Source organism: Haliotis cracherodii, unplaced genomic scaffold, assembly GCF_022045235.1.
Source record: "Haliotis cracherodii isolate W230 unplaced genomic scaffold, xgHalCrac1.p SCAF_2, whole genome shotgun sequence".
Lineage (NCBI taxonomy): Eukaryota > Metazoa > Mollusca > Gastropoda > Lepetellida > Haliotidae > Haliotis > Haliotis cracherodii.
The window spans coordinates 40,135,266-40,155,729 of record NW_027266275.1 but is presented as its reverse complement, the minus strand read 5'-3'; the positions used below and the strand labels follow the sequence as shown (position 1 = coordinate 40,155,729).

General features: G+C 38.6%; 1 protein-coding gene across 1 annotated transcript in view; it reads right to left on the bottom strand.

Moving 5' to 3' along the window:
* Positions 1-20,255, bottom strand: part of LOC139469116 (U-scoloptoxin(05)-Sm1a-like) — a 65,432-nt gene extending 45,177 nt beyond the window's left edge. Inside the window, exon 1 of the mRNA XM_071251249.1 lies at positions 20,083-20,255. Coding sequence (XP_071107350.1) covers positions 20,083-20,161 — 79 coding nt within the window. The 5' untranslated portion in view covers positions 20,162-20,255. The remainder of the gene's footprint in view (positions 1-20,082) is intronic.
* Between the last annotated feature and the right edge of the window lie 209 nt (positions 20,256-20,464).

Here is a 20,464-nt window from a genome sequence, read left to right as displayed (position 1 = left end):
GATTTACGACACCCATTGTCTGAAGAACATTTAATTGCAAAGGCTCATTACCCTGGAGCCATGACAGGAAGATGCTTTCCTATTTGTTATTCCCCATTTTTGTGTACATCGGCCGTCTGCCATCCTGAACGAGATGTGCAAGTATGTCACTGATGATTTATTGTTTTACATTTATAATTATTACCAACTAAATATCAGGTGACCGTGGCGATATAAGCCTTTGTCCAGAGAGATTGAAAAAGAGGAGAAAAAAGGTCTTACCCTTAGCCTAGCTAGGGTTAGGCTGGGTGCTCCGGGGCACCTAGACAACAACCACTACCACCATGTGCTGACCTGGCACATAGTGTCTTCTGTATGTATATAGCTACATGTATAAAGCGAAACTGCATATACCGCAAGCCATCGTCACCAAGTTGTCACTTCCCACTGAGAACCATACGCCGGCCTCTTGCATATACTAGTGTGCAAATTATTCATTAATCAACGTCAGACCGACACGCGTTGTTAATATTAAGAAATATCTTGCATATATAACATCAACATTTACGTCATTGGAAGCTTATTCTAGATCCTACTAAAGTCATATAACATAATCACATGACACATAGGATATTATTTGGGGTATGGGTTGGGGTTGGCAGAGAATATGGGTAAGTGCGTGAAGGTGGGAGTGTAATAATCAAGTGAGGAGGAGTGGGGAAAATATTTATACTCACCACCAAAAGAAACGCAAGCCACAGAATCATATAGAGAAGTGTGTACGTTAAGAAGAGATGTTTCCAATGTGTACCACTTAATGACAAAACTTACAATCAGTCAAGTGTAATCACAGAGTGTCTTGACCGTGAAGATCCGGGGTAGAATAGGTCTGCAGTCAGCATTCTTGTTGTAAGAGGCGTCTAACGGTTCAGGGAGTCATGCTTGCTGACGTGGTTGATGCATGTCATCGTATTCCAGTTGCGTGGGTCTATGCTCATGATATCAATCATTGGATTGTCTGGTCAAAACTCGATTATTTACACAAGGCCGTCATATAGGTGGAATGATGCTGAGTGGGGCGTTAAACAACGAACAAACACAGAGTGTCTTTTTTCTTATCACGCCATGTTGCACATGATTTCCAAACTTTACACGCTAATTCTGCACGAGAGAAATGGAACATCTCGAGGCATGGATCTATCTATGTGATGCGTTCGTGAGCATCGGTTTACACAAAACATACCAGTATGTTCGTTTGTGCATCGAACCAATCTTACATCTCTTGAATATGAGTAAGCCTTCATGTTTTAACCAACATGTATGGTATTCGCGTTTCTTTTGGCGGTGAGTATATTTCATATTCGTGGAAATTTATTATTTCGGAGATTTTGTTAAAATGAAACCCTGACGTTATTAGATTTGCAGTTAAATACAATTCCTGAACGTCAAATAAAGGTTTACTGTTTCACTGTTACAACAAGAGAAAAATAATGAAAATATTTGTACAATTGTTCTCGAAATTAAGTTAAATACATTCATATTCAAATTACAACAGACTGACTGAAACTATAGTAGTGACCTCAAAGCACGGATTAAAAATGCATGTATATGTTGTATGACTAACCGCATTCTCCACAACCAAAACCATGAACCCTATAACATGAAAATAATATTTTCAAAAATCATGAAAAGAATGATAATTAAAAACATTCTAATGTTACGCATATCAGTAGAACGCATTCGATAAAGTAATCATATTAGTCTAGCAAGCAGAACACGATCTATTGTTACAGAGTGTTCATATCATGTCCATAGCGTTAAATAATTTAGAATTCCACTGGAATGATTGATCCGCCGACAACGCATATTTTGTTACTACCAAACCTATTATTATGATTAAACTACAGCGCGTTCCACGGTGATTTTGTACATGTAGTCAAGTTCGCATAATAACAGTCAAGGAGACAGGCTCCAGATGCACCTTGGGCATGGGTGACAAATCGCTGTGTAGAGTCGCGTCCCTTAGTCGTACCAGAAACCCATGATTGTGGGTTTGAGTCTTGTCAAAGTTATGCTCCACGGTTTTTCAGTATGTTACCCGTGCCCCGTGTGTTTCAACAAAGTGACACACGTCTATGACCTGCATTACGTTTGTCCTTCCCACATCAACCTGACACGTCGTGATTATTGAAATACTGTTCAAAGCGGCGTTAAAGAGAAACTTACTCGCTCGCTTCTAGATGAATCAAAAGCGAACTATGCATAGTTAAAGTGAACCCTAAGGCAGATGATTCATATACGACGTACATGTCATTATACCGTCTGTCTGTCAATGTTTCAGCTATATGACGGTGGTCTGTAAATAATCGCGTCTGGGAACAGGCAGACAAGTGATTGATACGAGGAAGAACGTTCCAGTCGATCAGCGTGAATTTGTCATCAGATTATTCATGGCCACAATATCTTTGAGAAACTAATTGTGTTCTTGTGTTTGGTTGATCCTGGCACAGTCAGGCCGGTTATGCTCATCATCAGCTCATGAGAACATATGGAGGCGGGCAACTTTGCATTTCGAAAGCGAGGTCCGCATATTTGTTTTTCCTGAATCTTGCCAATCACATTGGTGTGAAAAGGGACCGAGCAGCAAACAGAAAACTTTCTTCTTCCCTTTTCAGGCCAGCCGACTTCATCCTTGTGAAGGACGCTGCAAGCTCTCCTTGCAAAAACTGAATCTGGGCCGATTTGATATTGCTCTTGGTTTGGTTGACACTCATTCTGTACCCATCAACAAAACAACATTGACATTGAGATTATGTCCCACATACTTGGCTCGTTTAAGAAAACTGTGGACTGCCTTGTGTGTTGACATGTTTTACAAGAGAATCATCAGAAAAAATAAGTGTGTGCTAAAGTGCACAATACAATTCTATCATGAAGAGCTTCCACGTTACTCCAACCCTTCACGTTACTCAAACCACGCCCTCCAGTTGTAACTGGTAAGTATAAGCGATCAAGGGAAGAGCGAGGGTGGTGGGATCTGTTGTATGACATGATTCTTCTTGACATCATCATCATCATTACTATTATTATTTATAGATTAGAATATAAAATGCAGCAAAGAGGGTTTGTGTGATCCTGGAACAGTCAGGCTGGTTAGGCTCATCATCAGCTCAGGGCCCTTGCCACCTCTACACGCAGCCCAGACAGCGAATGGGACTTCTCTCAGGAAGCGCTGCCTAGTCAAACCCACCCAGAACTTTTCGGAGAATGTGAATACTCCCCAACACTGCAGTCGTCTGCATTGCCCAGATTGTCAGAAGGGCTGTATTCCTGGTAGCAATCCCGGATACTCTCCCTATGTCAGACAACAGATTGTGAGGTACCAAACCTAAGGCACCGAGAACAATAGGGAGTCGGACAACTTGGTACTTGGGATGCAAGCGTGATATTTCGAAAGCGATGTCCACATATTTGCCATGTTTTTCCCCAATCTTGTCAATCACATTAGTGTCAAAGGGGACAGAAAATTCAATGATATAAATGATTTCATTGGATTTATAAAAAAGGACAAAATCAGGTTTGTTGGCCTGGATACGTCTGAGGCTGTAAATGGGCCTATTCCAAAGAATTTTGTTTTGATCATTTTCCATGACGCCCTCTACATATTCCGGGTCGTACAATGGGTGGACGTCTGTGTCAAAACCACAAGCATGGCGAAGACGGTAATAAAATGATCGAGCTACACCATCATGTCGTTTAAGATACAGTGTTTGTGCCAAAGCTGGGCATCCACTGACAATGTGTTGGACAGTCTCATTAAATTAATTACATAATCTACATTTCATATTTACATTTTGATGCAAAATCACACATTGACGGTTTCGACTGGGAAGTGACTAGTTCTGAGCAGTAAACAGAAATCCTTCTGTTTCACTTTTCAGGCCAGACAACTTCATCCAAGCAAAGGACTCTGCAGGATCTTCTCAACACACTGCACATAAACTCGATGCAGTGGTCGTTCAGATAGCCTCTCCTTTAAAAACCGAGTCTGGGCCGACTTGATATGGCACTTCGCTTGGTTGACACTCATTTCTGTACCGTTCAGCAGTACAGAACCATCAACAAAATCAACACCGACATTGAGATTATGTCCCACATCCTTGGTTCGTTTTATAAATGCCTTGTTTTCATCATGAGTCTTGACATGCTTCACAAGAGGATCATCAGACAAATAAATGTGTGCAAAAGTGCACAAAACAATTCTGTCACGAAGAGCCCTCTCAAAATGATTGGTAAAAATATAAACGATTGAGGGAAGCGCGAGGGTGGTGTGATCTATTGTCTGACATGATTCTTCGTGTAAGGGGGTCACTACCCTGAATTTCTTGTTTCGTCCAATCAACAACACCAAAAGAATACGAAAGGACGGGCACAGCATAAGTATTTGTGGCTTTGACTTTGTTGCGAACGTTCAGCTTTGGACTCCAGATTTTCTTAAGTCTACATTTTTACTCTGCCCGGAGTATTTCCTTGATATTGGCATTCAGGAGTTTGTCCCTAATCTGCATACCTAAGTACGTATCGGCCTGACCTTCCACGAGATGGTCAATAACTCAGCCTCCTCCAAGTAAAGTGACTGATCCTCCCTCTTCTACCTTGCTACGTTTCAGATGAAGAATGTCGCATTTGTTGAGTCCTAAGTCACCACCTGTCCCTGCGAATACATCTTAAGTTGAGTTGACCAGCAATTCATTAAAGACTTGAGTAAAACAAGTAGCCTCTCGGGGAGGTCAATTCATTCCAGTGACTTCAAAATCCATTCGTGAGGTACAGAATCATAAACTTTTCTGTAGTCTATCCAACACATTGAGAGGGTACGGTGGTAAGTTTTAGCCTCTTCAAGGATCATTTTCTGAACTAGCAATTAATCCTTACAACCTCAACATCCCTTTCTGGCCGCTTTCTGCTCCATGTAGATAATGTCATTCGAAGCGCTATATGATGACACGAGATCTGTAAGACACCCTGTGAATAGTTTGTACTGTTTGTTCAAACAAGTAATTGGGGGGAAGTTTTTAGGGTCAGTCAGATCACCTTTCTTTGGGAGAGGTAATGTTCGCACTTTGCAGAACCAAGGCGGAACATCCCCTGCATTCACAAGAGAATTAAAACAGTGAAGTAATGGCGTTTGGACACAAGGGAACAGTTTCCAATACCGGTTTCGAATACCATGAGGCCCTGGCGCCGTACTAGATTTGGACTATTTAATGACATTGTTTAGGCAATCAGGTGTAATGAAACACACTATTGGTGACCTTTTTTTCATGTACACTATTATTGTAATGCTCTACCCATGGTTCCTCGAGGTTACAGTTGCCGGGTATAGACCACAACTGTTTCCGAAACCTTTCACAACTGTTTCTGAAACCTTTCACTGGGAATCAATGGTGGGTCTTTTCTCATCACTCTCATTCGTTGTATTTAATTGCCTGTATTATTGTTTTTCATTTGATTTAAACAATTTATTTTGTTTTATGAAATTATTTTTCTTATTCCATTTTCTTTTTCTTTCTGTCCAAACCTTTAACTTTGCCTTTAGAGAATCAAGAATTTGATTGAGTATTTTCTCCTTTGTTTTTCTTGTGATTTGTTTATAATTTCTTTCCAAATTGACCTTTGGCGTTTTGACATGGATGTCCTGACGAACGCAGTTTTAAACAAAGTTCTATCCAGGACACATCTTTCCTTGTTTCATTCAATTTAATTTGAAACCGGTTTTTCTTGTGACTTTTTTGTTTATTTCCCTCTTGTGGTTCATTTTCTTTGGAAACTATATGTAATTCTTCCAGTGTTCGAGCAGCAGCATACACGCAACAGTTAATGTCATGCAAAGAGCAGTCCGCATTCAGAGTAACAGAAATAATGTCATTTAATTTATTAAGTTGATTCTGTGGAAATGATTGGTTATTTGCTTTATTGGCCTCCGTTTCTCAATCGGTGAATCACAGATTTGGTTATAAAATGACATAAACAAAATATATAAGGGATCATCAGGAAGATCATCGACAGCAGAGGGCTCGGAAGAGGGGGAAAACTCAAAATATTCGAGGCCAACATCAGAAATTTCCTTTTGTGAGCCCATGAGTGGGTCAACAGGTAGTTTAGGGAGAACAATGCGAAAGTCCATTTGCAATTTCGGGTGTGCTGCTGTTGGAACTTGGGGTTCATGCAAAGGCGTCCGACGAGCGTTGGTAGTAAGCTCACCAGACTCACGGCGCATATACAATTTCAGTCGCCGGAGCTGGTCGCGAATATTCTGCTCTATCAGGTATGTATACATTGGCATGGCTTTGTCCCAATGTTGCTTCAGTAATTTGCCATTTATACGTGGTATGTCTGGCCATCCTGTTACTTTCGCACACTCAAGAAATGTGGACTTGATTTGGTACGTCCAAGATATTCTTGGATGGGTTATTGTTATTATTATTATTATTATTATTATTATTATTATTGAACAGAGAAGTCCCAGTAGGTTGGGGTGACCCTTATTGTCCAGAAGGCGGATATCCGGTCTATAGGGGGTTTTCGCACTAAAGTCTAGTAAACTAATTACCTTCCTGTTTCGTTGGAAATATGACGTTGTGCCCCTATGATCCCATAGACAATGTTAAATCTTGGTTAATACAATATCCCTTTCAAAACACGGGATGCATCGGTCATAAATACACCAAGGAACAATATATCAAGGGTCATTTTAGCTATAACGGTTGCTTATTATTCTTCTAGAACAGGATGGACAGTGAGACATAGACACTATAAGCCCCTTGTGCATTACAGGTTTCCAGATACTTATAAGCTGTGATGCTTTCGACACAATAACATTATTGACCGCTGTATCCTGGAGTATGTTAAATGCGATGTCTTAGCGACAAAGGTTGTTGGCTTCAGTTCGCGATCATGGATTAATTGTCGGACGTATTGGAGATGTTGCCGTTCTGTGCTGCACAAAGCCACGTCTATATTTACCCTCATTCACAATACAGATAGGCCCACGATGACAACTTGAACCATAAAACGTAAACGGTTTCTACTTAATCCAGAAAGCTACCGATTGAAGGCACGAACGGAAATTGCTATCCACAAGGGAATTTCAATGTTAGGCGTGCAAAGTTTAGTGAAATATAAACCATTAACGCCAGAAAACAACCAGACTCCATCCCCTGCCAAAACAGATTCCATTGGGCGCAAAAGAGGTGAGGTGAGGTTATTGCACTGATATAACGACATGCATGCACGTGTGTGTGTGTGTGTGTGTGTGTGTTTGTGTGTGTGTGTGTGTGTGTGCGTGCGTCTGTGCGTGCGTCTGTGCGTATTTGTAAATGTGTGGCTGCTTGTACTAGTCTGGTCTAATGCCGATTTATAGTGCTAGCTCACTGAGATACCATGCCGCAGTTTAACATGAATACCCCACTCAGACATAGTATTCTGACCCCAAGCCGACCAGTGCTTGTTTGAGACCCTTAATGCCGAGTGCCAGGCAGGATAACAACAACTACCATATTTTAACGTATTTTGGTATGACGCGGCTGGGGATCGAACTTCAGACCTTCCGCTCTCCGGGCGGACGCTCTACCACTAGACCACGGAAGCGGTCGGGCTCAAAAGACACGGTGAAAAGTATATGAACGGAATTAAAATCAGTTATTACACCAGGTTTCGCAAGCGGCTTATACTGCATATATCTCTACAATGGCTTACGTTGATAACAGTAATACACTTTTGGGGCTTATTTCATTTAATAATATATACATATTCAGATAGTGTCTCATACGGTCTTGACAAACTAAATGAATAATTGCAAATTTGATGAATAACATGATTACAACATATTTAAATTTCACGTGACAAAACTTGTAATTACACCTTTGTGTTATACAAAACCAAGAAATGAGTTTTTGATGTAACAAAATTTGAAAGCACATTGGAAAATTGTTTTAAAAATAATCTGATTCTGTTTTCTTTTTGATGCCCATGAAACAGTATGTTGATATGTGTTAATATTAGACTAACCACAGCGACAAATTCCGAAATAAAAATGGTATATGTTATAGTATATGTTATAGTTTATAAGAATATATACAAGTCAATCGTTTGCCACGAACACAGTTATGGAACATAATGTGTTCGAATCTGAGATTCAAACCAACGATCATTGGACTATTGAATGTACTGAAACTTGACCAGTCTTAAAATGCAGTTTTAAGTTTGGCGAGCAACCACTGACGGCTCAAAACATTTTCTGATGGATTTATCCTTGTTCTAGAAACGTGAATGCCTTGAGACAACTTAAATACCGTTCAAAATGCCTTTTCATCTAACTTACCCTAACAATGTACAATTCTGTTAAACAAACGAGATGCGTTTATTAGACGGGTAATGTACTATTTCGTACTTATTTGGGCACAAGTTGTCATGGCGTTTCTGGCATGTCTCGGGGTTTCGCAAGAGAAAGATATGAGAAATGCCAACCTTTCTCAGACGCTGCAATTGGCGTTCAGACATTTGGTATTTTATACAGAAACAGGACACGCACCCATTATCACTCACACCACACTGATTCCAACCAACTCGATTCTCGTTTTTAGCAAGCTCAGCATAATTTTCGATAATTATGGAACAGCGATATTGATTATTTCAAATGACAGATGTTAATATCTGATTAACTCATGAAGTATCACTGATTGAATAGTATTGATTTTAGGTTTTCAGGTTCCTCCTTGTGTTAAAGCTCAGTCCATGAAGCCCCAATAACGTTAGTGAGATATTTTAGGCAAGGTGTACATTTGTAAGCTAACTATAGTAGTTTATATCTAATACAAGTGGAGGAGAATATGAAAAATAGCATTCCATGTAGATGTAGCAACTACATGTACCAGTTCTGACAAAACGTGTGCTGGCGAGCCAAATATACTTTTATGAGATGTTTGAATACATATCAAATGTTGACAACAATGATAGGCGTTTTTCTTCACTACTCCAAATTACTCTCGAGCATAGGAAAAACACATTCAAATTTGGTGCAGTTTCTTTCCCCCTTCCCAACTGTAAACTAATGTTTACAATTAAAAGAAATTCACATTAATATGTTTTTTACTTCAACCGTCACACATGTTTGTTTTAGATCACTTAATATGACTTATTTTTTGTGTCTTATACGACACGTAAAGAAAGTGCTGAAACCATGAGGCCTTACTACAATTTGATAGCCAAAGTACTGAGGGCTCATGCACGGACCATGGCCCCCAGTCGCCACAAGTCGATCAGGAGAGTTATTACCTTCAGACGTGTCCGAAACCTACATGTATAACTGTGGGTTCGAATCACAAATTGGCCCTGATCATGTTACAAGCTTTGTTAGCAAAACACCCCTGTTTGTGTATTTCATCAAAGGGCTAAACGTCTATGGCATGCGTCGCTACATATATATAGTTGTGCATGCTAAATACGTTTAGAACGTTTAACACGTATATAGCTACGAGTGAATATATCTCCTTTTCCCCGTCACGAGAAACTCTCATTTCACGAGACACATAGAATATCCTGTTTATGATTGTAACATTAGTTTGACGTCACATTCTAAGCTCGCTGTTACCCTTGAACACCATATATACTTTATGTCATGTCTTCTGTCCAACATGTATTGACACGCATAATTTGATTTTTTTCCTCGCAAATCACAGCTGTGTATATCATTATTTCAAATAGTTGAAATCATTGACAATGACAATCATTGAGAATGATGCGGCCTTCAAATAAACTATTTCATTGATTTGTGATTTGAAACCTCTGATTGACCAATTGATATATTTTACCAAGTAATTCTTTTTGTTTTCGTATACAGATGTAACAGTATTTGTATGATTCAACGTCAATGTGTGTGTTTGAGTACAGAACTCTAACCATAGATTATAAACCTAATTACATTATACACCATGGTTTGTTATACCCATAGAATCATTAATATGCGTTTATGTTTGGCAAAACAGCTAATTTATTAGAGAGATGTAAATCGATTGATATTAACATTTGTATGTCTATATGGGAAACGAAAAGAATTGATTTTAGAGATAACACGAAGATCAATTTCTATTAGGCAGATAATAAAAGAGACGAGCATCTCAAACATAGCAAAACCGCAAGCCATTATCTGCCTTTGTATTGTTGCATTAAAGTAGACCATCCCTCGTATTCCCTAATGGATATGGCTCGTATATTTTACACAAAGCACGTAAAACATGATCTTTTATCTCCTTCTGTGGGAGCAATTTCAACATTTTGTGTAAAACAGTTTATTGTCTCCATGCATGATCTAAGACACCAAAATGAGTAAGTGATTTTTAATCTGTGAAGACTGCGCTGGACCAGATGGTGAGTGTATATATCATGGTCACCTTTAAATGTATCAAAATGGTGCAATCGTGTTATGTATATATTACATAGGTAATAATACTCATGATGATGATGATGATGAGATATTTGTGTAATGAGGGTAGTCATTAACTGTCTAATACATGCATATGGATATACATAATACCGTGAAGATCCGGGGTTGCAACCCATGCTTGCCCTAACAGGCGACTATGCTTGTCGTAAGAGGCGACTAACGGGATCGGTAGTCGGGCTCGGTGACTTGGTTGATGCATGTCATCGATCCCAATTGCGTAGATCGATGCTCATGATGTCAATTACTGGATTATCTGGACCAGACTCGATTATTTACAGACCGCCGTCATATAGTCGGAATATGAGTACGGTGTTAAAAAACAACAACAAAAATCATAATACCAGGACTACCAATGTCACAGAGCATCAGTATGTCAAAATGACACCGCTTTAATGGTTTCTATAAAGTGGCATATCAAATTTACGCTAAAGTGTTTCATAGAGTATCAGTATCTCAAAATGACACCGCTTTAATCATTTCTATAAAGTGGCATACCAAATTCAAGCCAAAATGTTTTATGGAGTATTAGTATCTCAAAATGACACCGCTTAGATGGTTTCTATAAAGTGACATACCACATTCAAGCCAACGTGTTTCATAGAGTATCAGTATCTCAAAATGACACCGCTTCAATCATTTCTATAAAGTGCAATACCAAATTCAAGCCTAAATGTTGAGCAGCAGTTTATCAAAGTGACACTGCCTGAGTTGTTTTCATACGGAGGTACACCAAAAACTGACAAAATCAAAACACTGGCATTTGGCCAAGAGGTTTAACTTTACCCACTTGAATCCACCTAATCTGTTTCATATCTAGAACTATGTATAACGACTCAAATACTCTATTGTGACTTACACCAAACTTCCCGTGTTTGTTCAGGTGACCACTTGATTGCCTTTGCATGTGTTTGTGAACCTTTCCGGAACACCTGGTATCATCCCTATTTTATAGTGATTCTTGGACAGCATGCTTATGACACAGTCGGAATCACACAAGGGACTCAAGTTTAGCAGATACTTGTTCATGATTACGGAAATGTTTTTGTGCTTATTGTCTATACAGTGGCACGCTAAATTAGAGCCCAAGACTTTCATTGAGATCCGGTTTCTCAAAATGACACCGCTTCAATCGTTTCTATATTTCACTGACCAAATATACAACGTTCGGTCAACACTATAAGGAGTGTTTTGATAAACCCTTTGTACATACTTTGACGTTATCTGGCTATTATCATGTCACAATGCATCAAGCTTGCGGTCGTACGGCAATTAGAATATTATACTCAGGAAATAATCTTCTCATTTTCACTGTGATGGTTTGAGCTCTACTACGGGCATTTAACAACAAAAGTATAATGAAAACACAATTTCACAAAGGTTGCCTAGCCTACATAAATAATGATAATAATACCCTGTTCAATATTAAGATCTGAGTAATAATGAATACCAGAATAACACCTGTCAGATCATGCTTGCCCTGGCGAGGTTTTGTGCTGCTTAAATAACTTTTTTGCCCTCAATACATACGAATAGGTGTTAATCTACAGGACACAATACAGAATGTCGCCATGTTTGATCATATTGGAAAACGCGGGATGACAGAACACACCGATAAGATTGAGTTCGTGTTTGTTGTGAAGGAACATGTTCCCGTTGGGTGAGAATAACGGTATAACACATGAAACATAATCCCCAATGACCATGACACGAACGACAGAACAAGCATTGAAAATGAATAGTTGGTGTTAATATCCATAAGCACGTAAACGGCCTTATTGTGCCTACATGTGACAGAGAAAATGACTGTATATACATATTCGCTGGAACAAACAAGAGCTGCAGTTTAGGTACACACGTAAAGATACACGTTTTAAGAATGGAATAATTATTATAATATTTGAGGTTCTAAAGTATAAATAAACAAGACAGTACGGCAGAAACACATACATATAGATGCATGGAAAAGAAAATGATTTAGGTTCTAATTTATTATTACACTGTTCCTGTTCATAAAATACGAACGACGTTATATTTGAAAACAAAATCTTATAACGCGCTAAACTGTAAATTAAAGGTTTTTGAACTTTGTCAGAATGATTCGAACTGATGTGGAGACCCTATCCTTCCTACCGTGTATGCGTGTAAGGGCGCTTATGTTGAAAGATAAAAGCAATATACCACGATATTAATACGGCTTCTTCAATATTTTACTGCCATTATCTCGCCTCACACGTCTCCGCGAGGTTCAGATAACAAATTAAAATCGCTGTTTCATCGTGCGTCATAAAGGTTCACCAATGCCTGTGAATTATCACAGTTGTCATTTTGTGTATTTCTTACAATAGACGTTTCTCTTGTGCAGAAATTTCTTATGATAATGGACAGAGTTTCGTCGCCTTTATCAACAACACACGTTTATCAAATGCCCACCGGCTCTCGAATACACATCAGTTCTCAAATGCAGGAATACTCTAATTTCGAACCAAATGCATGGTCAACGGTAGTATACAAACCGATCAAGTTTGGGTTACATGGTGAAAAATTCGATTCTTTTATGACTTCTGTTCTACTTTATTACATGTAAAGGCGATGCAAGAACATGACTAAATCAAATTTCTTCAAGTCCAACATTCTCAAACAGAATTGTGAGAATCCAATATCCAATGAGGGTGCATGTTATAATGATAGAGACTGTTTGTGGAAACAATACACAGACATAGTGAATGGTCGCACAAATTCACATCCATAAACGCACACTCAGCTGAGAAATATAAAAAAAACCGCTGTCCATGAATCAGAGAATCTCGGCGCTCGGTCAATAGTGCACCCTACTTGGGGACACCTCTCCCGCGTCACAAATTGAAGTGACTAAAATAAATTTGTTAGACTTATATTTTTGTGTGAAGGCGGATGGAGACCTTCACACAAAAGGCGTCCTGTTAACACACAGACACCCCCCATCCCCACGCACCCCCCCGACCCCCCCATCCCCACGCCCCCCCCCCCCCAACACCCACACACCCACACACCCACACACATGTACTACGTCAGTCCATAGATACATCTATCTTACAGTTGGTTTATATCGATCATAATATGTATATGTCAAGTGGGATTAAGTTACTTCTGTAATGTGTCTGACACGACCGTTTTCAAAAGACAATCGTTGATGTTTGAGACCTTGTACATACACTTCTGTATGAATCTTTTCTTGCAGTTTTCGTTACATCGAAGGATATTGACTCAAAACATCATTGTTCGCCCTTGAACTATATTTGCTTATTGGAAATAGGAAGAACTGTTGTTTAAAATTTGATTATATCAATTGAACCATCGCAAATTCCTGCAACTGCTTGTAAAAAGTAATCTGTGGCTGGGTAATTTTGTATATATAGGTTCTATGAATACTGGAGTAAGAAATGAATTTGCAACTTCGTGACTCCTACCATGTTTGAAATGTTGTATATTTGTGCCGAAAAAAGCAAATGTATTGATTTTCAAAGCTAGCATGCCCAAGATACCAGTCAGCAGTTGTGAATTATGCGAAAATATTAAAAAAAGTTTTATATCAAATCATATTTAAAAACATAAAACCAGGTTGAAGTGTTCTTTGATTGCTGACTAAGCGCCAGTAGTGTTAATTTTATGGATATAATGTCGCCAACATTAGATATCTTCAATTAAAAATCAAACATGTGATAAAATCATCTGAGAAGTATAGTTTCCGATGGCGTCGATCGATGCTAATTTTTCCATTTATTTAAGTCCAAACTCGATTATTTGGACTTAAATAACAGGAACATTGCTAACTGTGGCGTTAAACAATATCAACCAATTACTCATTACAGAAATGAATTCACTCACTAACATATAAGTTTGAACAACGTTGAACATGTGTACAGTAGAATCGAGGTAAAACGATAATCAGTGTTAATATCAGTGGTTTGTTATTCGTAAAACGATGGAATCTTGGATCGAAATGAGAATTGGAAACGTGAACCAAATACCATTCCGTATAAAGTTTGTCGTGGTATTACACTATGTGGTTATTAAAAATCATGCCATGATGTCTAATGTGACTGATAACATGGTTCCAATCAGGTGTTCTTGATGTAAATCGATTCAAGTTGTGTTCAACCAAATCTCGCAATGATAGAATATCAGAATAGAAAGAATGTGTTTTAAGGTATTTCATAGGTATCAAGTTAAAGTAGTTGGATGAAAGGGAATCACTTACTGTGTACTCTCGATGCTTTAAAATAGTGAAGTGGATTCATTTTCTAATTTCCATCTACATGCATTTATGAAACGTATAAAAATTACACTTTTTCCACGAAACACCTCTGACTCATTACATAATAGTTTTCAAATAAGGCAGCCTTCTGTTTAAATGCTGACTTTTCCAATACAGTCAAATTGTTTATAAGTTAACGATTTTGTAAAAGAAATGGACACACAGTTCGCATAGAACAGAAATGCCATAAACCCATTAACCCAGAATATCAAGACCAGATGTTACTTCACTACACCCATGCCGTGTATTTAACTAGATATATAACACTGTCTTCAAAGATAAAACACTGTCTGAATAGACATAACACTTACTGTAGAAACACCGCACTGTCTGCAGACATATAACGGCGTCTAAAGTAATATGGCACTGTTTACATACACATAGCTCTGTCTACAGTAATATGACACTGTTTACGGACACATAACCACGTCTCCAGTTATATGGAACTGTTTACGTACACATAGCTCCGTATCCAGTGATATGGCACTGTTTACAAACACACAGCTCCGTCTTAAGTGATATGACACTGTTTACATACACATAGCTCTGTATTCAGAGATATGACACTGTTTACAGACACATAGCTCCGTCTTCAGTGATATGGCCCTGTTTACAAACACACAGCTCCGTCTTAAGTGATATGACACTGTTTACAAACACACAACTCCGTCTTATATTAAGTGATATGACACTGTTTACAGACACATAGCTCCGTCCTAAGTGATATGACACTGTTTGCATACACATAGCTCTGTATTCAGAGATATGGCACTGTTTACATACACATAGACCTCTGTCTACAGATATATGACACTGTTTACATACACATAGCTCTGTCTGCAGTAATATTACACTGTTTACATACACATAGCTCTCTGTCTACAGATATATGACACTGTTTACATACACATAGCTCTCTGTCTACATATATATGCCACTGTTTACGTACACATAGCTCTGTCTACAGATATATGCCACTGTTTACATACACATAGCTCTCTGTCTACAGAGATATTACACTGTTTACATACACATAGCTCTCTGTCTACAGATATAGGACACTGTTTACATGCACATAGCTCTGTCTGCAGTAATATGGCACTGTTTACAGACAGATAGCTCCGTCTTCAGTGATATGGCACTGTTTACAAACACACAGCTCCGTCTTAAGTGATATGACACTGTTTGCATACACATAGCTCTGTATTCAGTGATATGGCACTGTTTACAGACACATAGCTCTGTCTACAGAGATATGACACTGTTTACATACACATAGCTTTGTATTCAGTAACATGACACTGTTTACATACACATAGCTCTGTCTACAGAGATTGACACTGTTTACATACACATAGACCTCTGTCTACAGTACTATGACACTGTTTGCATACACATAGCTCTCTGTCTACAGTACTATGACACTGTTTACATACACATAGCTCTCTGTCTACATATATATGACACTGTTTACAGACACATAGCTCTGTCTACAGAGATATGACACTGTTTACATACAAATAGACCTCTGTCTACAGATATATGACACTGTTTACATACACATAGCTCTCTGTCTACAGATATATGACACTGTTTACATACACATAGCTCTGTCTGCAGTAATACGACACTATTTACATACACATAGCTCTCTGTCTACAGATATATGACACTGTTTACATACACATAGCTCTGTCTGCAGTAATATGGCACTGTTTACGGACACATAGCTCTGTCTGCAGTAATATGACACTGTTCACATACACATAGCTCTCTGTCTACAGATATATGACACTGTTTACATGCACATAGCTCTGTCTACAGTAATATGACACTGTTTACGGACACATAACTCTGTCTGCAGTAACATGACACTGTTCACATACACATAGCTCTCTGTCTACAGAGATATGACACTGTTTACATACACATAGCTCTCTGTCTACAGATATATGCCACTGTTTACATATCCATAGCCCTGTCTACAGAGATATAACACTGTTTACATACACATAGCTCTCTGTATACAGATATATGACACTGTTTACATGCACATAGCTCTGTCTACAGTAATATGACACTGTTTACGGACACATAACTCTGTCTACAGATATATGACACTGTTTACATACACATAGCTCTCTGTCTACAGATATATGACAGTTTACATACACATAGATCCGTCTACAGTAATATGACATTGTTTATATACACATAGCTCTGTCTGCAGTAATATGACACTGTTAACATACACATAGCTCTCTGGCTACAGTACTATGACACTGTTTACATACACATAGCTCTGTCTGCAGTAATATGACACTGTTTACATACACATAGCTCTCTGTCTACAGATATATGACACTGTTTACATACACATAGCTCTCTGTCTACAGATATATGCCACTGTTTATATACACATAGCTCTGTCTGCAGTAATATGACACTGTTTACATACACATAGCTCTCTGTCTAAAGATATATGCCACTGTTTATATACACATAGCTCTGTCTGCAGTAATATGACACTGTTTACATACACATAGCTCTATGTCTATAGATATATGACACTGTTTACATACACATAGCTGTCTGCAGTACTATGACACTGTTTACAGACACATAGCTCTCTGTCTACAGATATATGACACTGGTTACATACACATAGGTCTGTCTACAGAGATATGACACTGTATATATACAAGTACGCATAGCTCTGTCTACAGTAATATGACACTGTTTACATTCGTTATATTATAGTAATGAAGCAATGTCTAAACAGATGCAGCACTTTCTGGAGATAAATAACACTGTCTACCGAAATATAACAATGTCAACAGTGATATAACACTGTCTACAGAGATATAACACCGTCTACAGAGATATAGGACGGTCTAAAGATATATAGCGCTGTCTACAGAGACATAGCATCGCCTTTAGGCATATAAAACACGGTCTGCAGGTCCAGAACTGTCTTTTAGATATCTAGCAGTATCAATATAGATATGTGAGTGAGTGAGTGAGTGAGTCTGATTTTAGGCCGCTTGTAGCAATATTCCAGCAAAATCACTGCGGGGGTCACCAGAAATGGGCTTCACACATTGTACCCATGCCGGGAAACGAACCCGGGTCTTCGGCGTGACGAGCGAACGCTTTACGCACTAGGCTACCCGACCGCCCCTAATATAGATATGTAAACAAAATGTGAAATAAAAATGGCTAGATAGATAGAATACTGCCTCCAGAAATGTTACTGTCTGTACTGAACAATATCATATTGCTGCTTCTTTCTCTGAAACACCCATCTGCATGGCCATGTACATGACAACGATATGCCAGGGCTGTGGATCTCTGTACGTCTACTAAAACCACCTGCCCAGGAATGGTCTCCGAAATTTAGCAAAATGACTTACATGATAACATAAAATAGGACATAAAACCCACAAGACATAACATTGTGGACATAAGTACCCTGGAATGTTGCCCTCCTCCAGACACTGATATGTAGCATCGTTAGGAAATGAAGGTTTACCTTTTTGACAGCCTTTGCAATACATTCAGGCTCCAGCTAGCAATCTCATCTGTTAGAAACATAATTCGTAGGGAAACTGGTAGTCTGTCTTACAGACCCTGATACAAATATATCAAATACAGCCCATGAAAGTCTTTAATGTTTGGCAAGTCTAGATTTCTGCAGTATCTGCAAATGAAGAGAGTCCTCCTTTTTATTAATTTTATTTTAAGATAATTTAAAAACTATTTTTTTCTGTACGATATGTTCATTTCAGAGACTAGATGTTAGTCTAGGAAACTGGCGATTATAGAATGGTCATTTAAGTGAGGCAGCAGCTCCTGCATGGGGTCTGCTTTGGTCGAGATCAGGAACTATGTCTTGTGTACTATAGCTGCCTGCTTACTATTTTTCTGGTTGTTCAGTAAATACAGTTGTAAATGGGTAGTGGTACACAAAATGAGCCAACTGGAAATTTCTTTGAAATTGTAAAGAAACACGTATATAACATGTTGATATTATGATATTTCATTAAATTGAAATCATGTATAATAAATTCAGTCATCTGAAATATATGCGAAATTGTGAAAGCCTCCAAATCTTCGCAGACTGAGATCTCATAATTCCATTTAGCTTGTCTGTGTTTAACGGCTTTATTGCATTGCGGGTTTAAGTGTGTACAACCTTTCATTCAAATTGCAATCACCTCATTACCCCAAATATGATACTGATGAATGAAAATGATAAAAAAAGATATTTCTCTGGAGATACTGGAACATTATAATTGATCTTAAGCTGTAAAAGGTAAACGATGTGGTTATTACAAGGCGGTCTTCCGCGGCACGGTTGAAAGTAAACACATTGAGAACATCCCCAGGCTTATTTCAAAGGACTATTTAATAGAGTGTCGATCTCTCCAAGGGAAACGTTTCTGTTAGCTACTTCGACTTCGCTTTCATTTCCCCAGCGTATCAATACAGAACCAGACAATCCAGGTGCAATCCCAAGAGCAAGAGCTACCCAGAACTACTGTAACTACTACTGTAACTACTACTGTAACTACTACTACTACTACTACTACTACTACTACTACTACTACTATTCGCCAGACAGAGTCGTTTGTACATTTATATTTAGAGCGAATTACATTATTACCCTGGTGAACGGATCGGTGTGAGTACAATTTACATTCTCAGCTCCTTGGGGAGAATATGATACAAGCTGCCGGTTTGGCAGGTCACGATAACGATTGTCATCTCATCCCACTGGCAGGGTGGACAGATGCAAATTTTGTATTTCAGATGAGAGACAAGAAAGTGTGTTCATGTATGCGTACATGCATATTGCTGTATGGCCTGAGGATGAAGTATAATGAAGTCATGTTGTACTGGTACACATACCAGGAAACCGATAGCAGGATATGGGCCAAGAGAAAATTCCCTCTTCATGGTTGCCATTTGCAAGGAAACCCATCTGTATTACCATTTCAATATAAGCTGATAATACATGTATAACACAATGTGTATTTTCAAACTGTCTTTGATACTACCGTTGGTAGTAACAACAACAATAACAATGACAACAACAACAACAATAATAATAATTATAATGAAAAATAAACTTACATTAAGCACCTTTGGTGTAAATATATGTAGTAAGATACATGCATATGTTTAACCTCTTGGATGGTATGTGTACTAAAATAGATAATTTTATATCAACATCAAACAAAATATGTATTAGTTGTCAAATTATAACAATAAGGAAAATAAACAGTTTTGCATTGTATCTTACCTGAACCCGAAGATGCGATGAGAATAAGGCCAATGTAAAACGCATCAACAAATGTCTTTGAGCCGACCCAGTGATACATTTTGATCGCTACACTCTAAATCACTGCCACTGTGTTTACATCGGCGCAGTCGTTGCCTTGGACGTCGGAGCCCTCATGCCATCATTCGGTCAACGTTCACACTACACGTGATTGTGAGAAGAGAATGAGCAAGTCGTGAAAATCGACTTGACAAGAGAGTGGCCAATCAGAGCGACCTGATTAGAACCGCGGGGATGGAAATATCACGACAATATCCCATGAAGGCTTTACTGGGCATAGAACACACATTCTAGTGTTATCGCCTGGCTTTCCCGTTCGCTCCAACTGAGTTTAGAGTGAGAT